The sequence below is a fragment of the Arachis duranensis genome, chromosome 10 (assembly GCF_000817695.3).
Source record: "Arachis duranensis cultivar V14167 chromosome 10, aradu.V14167.gnm2.J7QH, whole genome shotgun sequence".
Classification (NCBI taxonomy): Eukaryota; Viridiplantae; Streptophyta; class Magnoliopsida; order Fabales; family Fabaceae; genus Arachis; species Arachis duranensis.
The window spans coordinates 11,724,833-11,734,831 of NC_029781.3; the positions used below are offsets into that span (position 1 = coordinate 11,724,833).

At 33.6% G+C, this 9,999-nt stretch overlaps 1 protein-coding gene across 1 annotated transcript; it reads right to left on the reverse strand.

Moving 5' to 3' along the window:
* Window positions 1–6,370: 6,370 nt before the first annotated feature.
* On the reverse strand, window positions 6,371–8,705 carry LOC107469125 (phospho-2-dehydro-3-deoxyheptonate aldolase 1, chloroplastic; the record flags this gene model as incomplete). The annotated part of the gene is given in 4 exon segments (XM_016088502.2): window positions 6,371–6,861; window positions 7,621–7,866; window positions 7,958–8,234; window positions 8,428–8,705. Coding segments are annotated over 4 exon segments (1,068 nt in total), but the record flags the coding sequence as incomplete, so codon positions are not given.
* Window positions 8,706–9,999: the final 1,294 nt, after the last annotated feature.

A 9,999-nucleotide genomic window follows, 5' to 3' on the forward strand; every position in this document is an offset into this window, starting at 1 on the left:
AAAAATTTCGGCAGCATCTCCTCTAAAACTCGGACTTTTGCCACCCCTCAAGGGACCCAACCACCTAACCAAACACCTCTCGGTCATTCAAATCATTTCCAGTATCAAATTATTTCAAAATCAAACCAATTTCATTATTAAATCATTTTCAAAAACTAACCAACTCTAATAGCAAACCGTTTACAAAATTCATTCAGTTCATTTCTATCTTAAGGTCTTCTAGCCTAAGTTTTTAACGTGACATTAAACATTAACTATGAGAAACCAAAATCATACCTTGGCCGATTCCTCTATAAGCTTGGAACTCCTCAAAAACCTCACCTTTCACAAGCTCCAAGCTTCCAAACGTCAATTTTTCAAACTTAATCACCTGGATTTCATTCCAAACCATAAAAAAACTCCAAATTGACAAGAACATAATCTAATTCACACAATATCAATGTAATCATCATAGGGTTCACTAATTCAATGATTCACAAGGATTTATCAATTTCTTACCTTACCCACGGATCAATTGGACAAAACCCAATGTTTATCCGCTGCTAGAATTCACCTCCATCAAAATCATTCAATTTCTCAATACCTAAACTCAAAACCCACAAAATTGAGGAGAGAAATAAATGGGTGAGAAATGCAAGTTTCTTACCACTCTTTTTTAGATAGAAATGAAGATAATTTCGAGACAAATGCATGATCGCTCACGGCTCGTCAATCGGAGCTCCGGATAGAAAGTTATGCATGATTGAATTTTTTGAGGTGAGGTTAGGGTTTTAACGGGATTTTCTCTCTTCGTCAGCGTATTCCATGGGTGAAATGAAGAAGAAAGTTTTGTATGGGTGTTTTATAGGTTGGTCTTGGGTTCAGTTTGGTCCTAGTCTAACCAGTTCGATCCGTTGGCCTAATTTTGGGCCAAAATATTTAAAATTAGTGTCAAAATTTGTATTTTTAATATTTCTACTTTTCTAAACTATAAAATTTAATTTTCTAATTTTCTGAATAATAATTAATTTATTGACTAATTATTTATTAATTTTTCTGGGGTTTACATCCTACCTACCTAATTAAGAATTTTGTCCCCAAAATTCAAATTTAATTACCTGAAAATAAGTAAGGGTAGTCTTCTCTCATTTCTAACTTAAGTTCCCAGGTGTATTCCTCAATTCCAGCTTGACTCCAAGCAATCTTTACTAACGAAACTCCTTTTTCACATAGCCGCTTAACATTGGTATTATCAATTCTAACCAGAGTTACTTATCGCGTTAGATCCTCTCTCAGTTATACTGGTTTAGGTTCTAAAACGTGATTGGCATCAGAAGCATACTTTTGAAACTGCTAGGCGTGAAATACGTGTATCGATTTGAAAGATGAGGAGGTAGAGTTACCTGATACACCACCGGCCCAATCCTCTTCTAAATTTGAAACGGTCCATTTTTTGCCACTAACTCAGGTCCCATTATACTTCAGCTTCAGTGTTGACTACTTATCGGTTCTAGTTTGTTGAAGTAACCTTTATGAATACAAAACTTCCTTCTTAAAATTTGAAAGGTTTCCTCTTCAGGTCCGCAACTCTTCTGTCTGCTTTTCGTAATGAGAATCTTAACTCGAATTTGCTTGATCTCTTTTCTGTTGTCTCGGCTATCGTTTCGAGACTTAAGACACTTGATTCTCTGGGTTCATACTAACATAGAAGCGATTAACACCTTGTGCAACCTTCCTATCTTCTCAATGTACCGTCTCCAATGCCCTGTCTTCATCTTCTGACACGTCAGGCACTTGGTCGCAAGTGATGACGCACCACCTTCCTCCTCAGGTCACTAAAATGTCTGCTTTAATTCGTGGTGCATCTTAGTAACTTCAGGATGAATTCGAAAATCTTCTTTTGAGAACTTCAGGCCACAGTTTACACCTTCACTTACAACATTTGGCATGCAAATCATTCTGTTGTACCTCCAACTCCTTCTTTGTCTCCCTCGATCTTCTTCTTGATTTCCTTGTTCAACAGACTTCAACATCATTGGTAGCTTCTTAATATCTCGTTGCGTCCTCTGAACTTCAGCCTCATCATTGTTTATAATTACTATTAATTCAGTCCAACACCTCCAACCACTCTCTCAACACCCAATTTAAGACTCTAAATTCACTTAAACAATTCTTCCTCCTGAATCTGCATCTAAGCAACATTTAAAGACTTCCTGCTAAGGGCGTCCATCACCTTATTACAATGTTGCATCAGCATGCACTCTAAGCCCTTTAATGACGCATCGCAGTAACCCTCAAATTGTTCATTAGGTTCAGGTAACACTATTGTTGGTGCTATAATCAATCTCTCCTTCCGAATTTGAAAACTCTCTTCATGGTCGAGCATCCATACAAATGGTGCATTCTTTGAGTCAACTTAATCACAGGCAATATGATTGGTAAGAACTAAAGCTCCAAAACTCCTCTTGATGCCACATACTTACAAGTCTCGTCTTCCACATTCACAAAACTTGCTTCGGAACTAACGTCTTAATAGTTGCATCTAGGAGTTGTACGCGATGCAAATTTTAGCTCGAGTTTATTTTTGAAAAGATGTTAGGTTCAAAGAGATGAACGAGCAACACGAACGGTGTTCACAAGAGATCAGAAGAAAGTCTTGTATGCGGTCAAACAGAGTTGTACAAAAATAACAAAATGCACAAGAAGAGGAACTAAGGTACATTTTAAAAAGAAATTTAAATCAAGAACTTGATAGAGAGAACAAGGCATAGCGAATCAGGTAAATCTCAATGGATTTTAGAAGAATACAGTTCGCGAAGGAGAGCAACTCCATTTATAGCAAGTTATTAAGATTCAAGGATTACATGATTACACCAAGATAAGTTCAGGCTCATCTCAGAAGAGACAAGATTCATGCAATTAAGGAATAGAGTTGGGAAGATAATCAATTCATTTTTCAAGATGAAATTCAAGATAGAATTCCAATGTAAGTTGTAAAAGAAAGGCTAGATCAACTCGCAAAGATGCATCGGCATACTTTCTTTCTTGCCTGAAGCTTCCGGCTGTTGTCTTTCTTCTTTACCGACATAATTGGCTAGATCAACTCGCAAAGATGCATCGGCATACTTTCTTTCTTGCCTGAAGCTTCCGGCTGTTGTCTTTCTTCTTTACCGACATAATTGGCGCTCCCCACAAAGAAACACTTTGTTGGAAAAATTTCTCTTCCAGTACTTCCTTCAATTAGATCCTAAGTTCTACCAATTCTAATGATGTCATCTTATACGATGCAATAAAAATTGGTCCAACTCCCAGCATTAAGTCTATCGCAAACTCACTTTCTCTCGCCATCTAACCAATTAGCAGCTAAAGGTTAAATTCGTGTCATGCCTGTTGCTCACAGTTCACCGTCACTGAATTTCAAATAATAATGCCGCGCAACTTTTAACACTTCCGATTCCTTAGATATAACTCAAATTGAATGCTCAAAATAGTTCAATCTGCTTCTGTTGCATCACTCTGATTATTATCCTCCAATAACCTAGCCATTCAGCTATGTTAACCAAATATCGCTCTGTCTCAATAACTGGAAGTCATCGGTTGATCATTCATTTGGAAATCACGATTCTCACAATTTAGTCATTCATTATGAATGAATGCTACATACCAATATTATGCAAGGCATTTAAAAATTCAGCTACTAGTTCACAATTATCTCAGGTCTGAGAATCAGATTTAGCTGCATCTCAGCCTTTTCTGTGTGGACAATTCCAAGACATATGCTCTGGTTCCTTGCATTTGTAACATACGCCTAGCCCGGTCCTGCACGAGTTGTCTTGATGATACCTTTTGCATCTTGGGTACTTTAAATTATTCAGTTGAGTACTCGCCTGTTTTTCCTTGCCAAGTCTTTGGTGGTTGTCATTCCCTTGGTCATTGTGCTGGTTCTGAAAATGTAAGGAAACATAACATTTCAATTTGAAACGCCGGCTCCTTGGTGTGATCTTCTTTCCCTTGTTCTTTGTGTAAGATTCCTGGCGATCACTCCTTGCCACTTAGGTCCTTCTAGAGGGTCACATCTTACGACAGAGGGTCAATAATTAGTCTCAATGTCATCATCATTCATAAAAAATTCATACTCAAAACTTAATTCATTCTTTTCTAAATAAATCAAACTTAAGATGTAATCGTTTTCTTAATAACTCAAAATCAAATCATAGAATCCTTAAACCCAAATTTTTCTAAATAACCACTTCAAATGAAGCCTCCAATTTTCATAAAAATTTCGGCAACATCTTCTCTAAAACTCGGACTTTTGCCGCCCCTCAAGGGACCTAACCACCAAACCAAACACCTCTCGGTCATTCAAATCATATACAGTATCAAATTATTTCAAAATCAAACCAATTCCAATATTAGATTTTTTTAAAAACTAACCAACTCCAATAGCAAATCATTTACAAAATTTATTCAGTTCATTCCTATGTTAAGGTCTTCTAACCTAAGTTTTCACGTGACATTAAATATTAACTACAAAAATCGAAATCATACCTTGGCCGATTCCTCCTTAAGCTCAAAACTTCTCAAAAATCTCTCCTTTCACAAGCTCCAAGCTTTCAAACGTTAATTTTCAAACTTAATCACTCAGATTTTGTTCCAAACCATCCAATTGAACTCTAAATCAACAAGAACACAATCTAATTCACACAATATCACTATAATCATCATAGGATTCACTAATTCAATGATCCACAAGGGTTTAACAGTTTCTTATTTTATCCACAGATCAATTGGACAAAACCCAGTGATTATCCGCTGCTAGAGTTCACCTAAACCATCAAAATAATTCAATTCCTCAATACTCAAACTCAAAACCCACGAAATTGAGGAGAAAAAGAACTGGGTGAGAAATGCAAGTTTCTTACCACTTTTTTCAGATAGAATTGAAGAAAATTTTGAGACGAACACATGGTCACTGACGGCTTATCAATTGGAGTTCTAAATTGAAAATTATGGACGATTGGATTTTTGTAGGTGAGATTAGGGTTTTAACAGGATTTTCTCTCTTCTTCGGTGCATTCCATGGGTGAAATGAAGAAGAAAGCTTCGTATGGGTGTTTTATAGGTTGGGCTTTGGACCCGGTCTAATCGGTTTGGCCCGTGCTAAAATCTTTGAAATTAGTATCAAAATTCATATTTTTAATATTTCTACTTCCTTAAACTATAAAATTTAATTTTCTAATTTTTTTAATAATAATTAATTTATTGGTTAATTATTTATTAATTTTTTTGGGGTTTACAACCGTCAGATTTATCGGGAGAAAAATCTGACGGTAACAAGCTCCAGAATTCGCCAATTAAAAGTTTATATCCACCGCTAAATTCACCGCTAATTAGCGGTGGACGAAAATCTTCCGATAAATCGTTACCAGCGAGGTTTTATATCATCGGATTCATTTCGCTGCTAAATCCGACGGTAAACAGATTACTGGCAATTTTTTTAGTAAATCTGACGGTATCCGGCAACTTTCTTATAGTGCATTGATCAGCGTATTGTACGCGATTAAGTTCGGCCTAGTGCCCTGATTGATCATTACTTAAAAATTCTTCAAGACCAAGTTATTTTTTCATATTTGCATTGCTCATTAATCAAAGTGGTAAAAGTAATACCATTTGATACTAAATCTTTGTTGCACACATCATCAAACAAAATTCCTGTAACTTAAGAAAAAGCAGCAAGAAACTAAGGCCACTAGCAACCAATGTCAACAACTAGTGTATTAGTAGGTAAGTGACTTGTTAAAATTTAGGGACACTTATATATCCTACTTTATAGTTTATTATGAATTTATGTGTCTATGTTTATAACTAGTTGAGAGTTTAAGTGTCTCATAAAAAAATTTACAGAAATTTATTTGTCCTATTTTACCATAACGTATTGCTAACATGATAGGGAATATACATTCTGTCCTTTAAAATAGTTATTTGACACGTAATTAATTAACATTACATGTACATAAGTTCTGTTAACTCTGAATGGAGAGTTTAACAAAGGGGCCAAAAAGTATAAGAAAATTAGTGATTAAGGGTCGTATTGTCATTTTTCAATTGATAAGGGACGAATTGTTATTTTAAATAATAGTTGGAATCGGACTGAGATTTTACTTTTTTTTATGAAAATTCCAAATATTGAATTATTCCTTTCGTAACATGTAACCACTTAATTGCCATGTGTACGAGTTAATTGTCATATCAGCAGTTTAATGTGAATAAATTTATTTTTATCAATTGAAATTTATTTTTATCAGATATAACGTTAATTCTGTTTTTTCATAGAAAAATTTACCAACGTTCAGAACATTCGTACTTAGAAATAATGGATTGTTCCTCTATGTATTCCCATAATGCACAAAATCATATATATCTTCAAAAACCACATGAAAAGCTTAGGTTGTTTCGGTAAATGACAAGCATTAACCGAAACATTATTGCTACTATATCTTAGAGGCTTTTAATTTGTAAATATAACCTCTTAGAAGAAAGAAAAAGAAAAAGAAAAAAAATCAAACAAACAGAAAGTACTTATTATAGGAGCAAATAATAATAAAAGACTAATTATTAATTGGCCTTGTTGGAGAGGAAACCATTGGTTCCAATCCTCTTCTTCCTTAGCCTGTCTGCAACTATGAAGGCAAGCTCAAGAGACTGGGATGCATTGAGCCGCGGATCGCAATGCGTGTGGTATCGCGAGCTCAGATCATCGAACGTCACCGTGTTGGATCCTCCGATGCACTCTGTCACATTCTGTCCGGTCATCTCTACATGGATGCCTCCAGCATGGCTACCTTCTTGTTCATGAACATCAAAGAATGCTCTCACCTCATTCTACAAAACATATTAACATATAAACATGACCATATTCATACATAATTACAATAAATAATTGGATTAAAAAGAAGTATATAACAAGATGCTATATTTATGGGAGGCAATAATATTGGTACTCCTATGTTTAATAATGTCATCATTTCACAATTTTTTTTTGTGTTTTTATATAAATAAATATATGAAAAAGAGTCATATTATTAAAAGAGGATGGACAATATCCATTTCCAAATAAGTAAATAATTTATATTATTTTATTGTCCTTAATAATTTTTTTTGTAATTTGCAAGGGGAAAAAAGGATAACTTATATAGACATATGTTAAATTTAGACAATATGATAATATATAAGGCTCCTTTTATTTGAAAATACATAAATTAATTTCTCATAAATTTTAGGATATATGACGCTCAATATTCTTGTATTATGTAAATGAAAAATGTAAGCGGATTATTAAAATTTATTATTTTTTATTATTAATTAATTATTAATGTTTAAAAATATAAAATAAAATATATTATTGGATTATCACTAAAACAACTAAACTAAAAACATTGAATTAATAACTAGTCAACATTAATAAATTCTGATACCCTACATTTCTGTATATAGAATCTAACATTACAGACACAGTTGCCTAGAATACTGTATAAACAAATTTATCTATCATTTAGTACTATTGCCGAAAATGAATGATAATATATATGTAAAATAAAATTGCTATTAATGAAGTAGAGCGAGATTAATGAGAGAAGTTACCAAAATTGCATCAAAGGGTCTTGTTTTGAGGCCACAGGGTGCCTTAATGGTGTTGCCATGGCAGGGATCAGAAACCCATGTGACTATTTGACCAGACCTACGAACAGCTCTAATCAAATGAGGAAGCTTGACTCTCAAATTCTCAGCACCCATTCTCACTATTATTGTTATCCTTCCTGCCTTGTTATTGGGGTTCAAGATTTCAATGAGGTTCACCAGCTCATTTGGATCCATTTTGTTGCTCACCTGTAAATATATGAATATGACATAGTTAATTAAGACATCCCATAATACCCAAAAGTGACAATAACAAATAATAGAAGGGAAGGCGTGTTACCTTGATGCCAAGAGGGTTAGCAATTCCTCTAAGGAACTCAACATGAGCACCATCAAGTTGGCGAGTACGCTCACCAACCCAGAGCAAGTGAGCAGAGCAATCATAGTATAATCCAGAAGTTGAATCCAACCTTGTCAATGATTGTTCATAAGGCAATAATAGACACTCATGTGATGTCCAGAATTCAGTAGATGTCACCTGAGGGTCGTCTAGGGTCAGCCCTGCGGCCGCCATGAAACCTAAGGCCTCGTCCACCCGGTTCGCCAGCTCATGGTACCTGTTCCACCATCAACAATATACTTTTAGTATATAAGATCACTGATTTTTGGTATATACATAACATAGTTATTGCTGCATACCAATTAACATTGCTCTAAGGACAAATTATGACATCTGATATAAAAAAAACCGAATGAGTTCCAAAGCATAGGTTATTCCAACATTGCATAGCTTAATTAATTAGTAATTACCTGTCTCCCTGCTCACTGTTCTGTGCAAAATCAAGATTCCACTCATTGATCCTCTGCATTGCAGCGTAGCCTCCGGTGGCGAAGGACCGGAGAAGGTTCAGTGTTGCTGCCGATTGGCAATAAGCCCTCACCATCCGGTGAGGGTCTGGGATTCTTGATTTCTCATCAAAGGCATCACCATTGATGTTGTCACCCTTGTAACTTGGCAGCTTCACTCCATTCACTTCTTCAAATGGGTCTGACCTTGGTTTCGCAAATTGACCCGCCATTCTTCCCACCTTAAACAATCGTTAACAATACAAAAGTTGAAATTTCAGCGGAATAAATTTTACTTAAATGTGTTTAATTTCAATGAAATTTACTTTTCTATCAATTATATGAAACAATCAATTATCATTATGTAGTGATTGGGGTACTATACATGATAATTAACAATCATTATACGATTTTTTTCATTAACATAATTCATTATTTTATAATGATTAACGTAGAATTAATCACATTATTTCAACATCAAATAACAGAACACACAAAGAAACACTAGAAAGCCAAAATCAAAAAGAAAAGTTTGGTCCCACATTGATATACACGAATCTGCTTATACCAATCATATTATAATGTGTCTAAAAATTAATTTCCTTTTTCTAAAATTGAAAAACACAATGACTATCTGATTTTGATGAAAGATGGCATATTATAATGGAATTATTGCTTCGATCTTTTTGTAAACCGAATAAAATAAATGAGAATATACTTGAAATATGCTACTTAAGTTTCATTTGGTTACATATACTACTTTAAATTAACCATATAAGTTACATAATAATTATATAAATATTTAATTTTAAGAATATATATTTTTGGTATGCTTTAATGATATAAATTTAATACCAAAAAAAGTAAATTATTGGCTGCTACTCTCCTCGCTCTATGCACTGTCTCTGCAGCCAGATTCATTCAATGTATCCTAGATTCATAACAAGTTAATGACCGAAATTCGTATTTTCTTTTTCATGTCAAAATAGTGCAAAAATGCTAATAAAACGTGTCAGAATTATGTTTTCAAATGAAAGAATAAGTGAACATCCCAAATAAAAATTTTGCTAACCGGTATCAAAATCTTTATTTTTTATGAAAACCTATATTTGGTACTCAAAAATTGTCAAATAATTTAATATATTTAATTAAATTATTATTTAACGATTTTTAATGTTTAAGTATAAATTTTACATAAATTTATTAAAATTTCAGTTTTTAAATAATAAATAGTGCGTTGGACCTTGATTTTCTTCCTTAATTTCTTTATTTATTTTTGTTAAAAGAAATAAAAATGTTATTTGTACACCAAAATCAACTATTAAAATTAGTTATAAAAATATATGTGTAGTTTAATTTATTTTCAATATATATTTATATCTTAATATAAATTTTATATTGTAACTGACTTTAATGATTAATTTTAGTGTAATTGTAATAAAAGAAAAATACCAAAAGAGAATAAGGGAGAAAAGAAAAAAAAAAAAACCTTAACAACAGGCATTTGTCCACCAAACATGAGAACAGCACCCATCT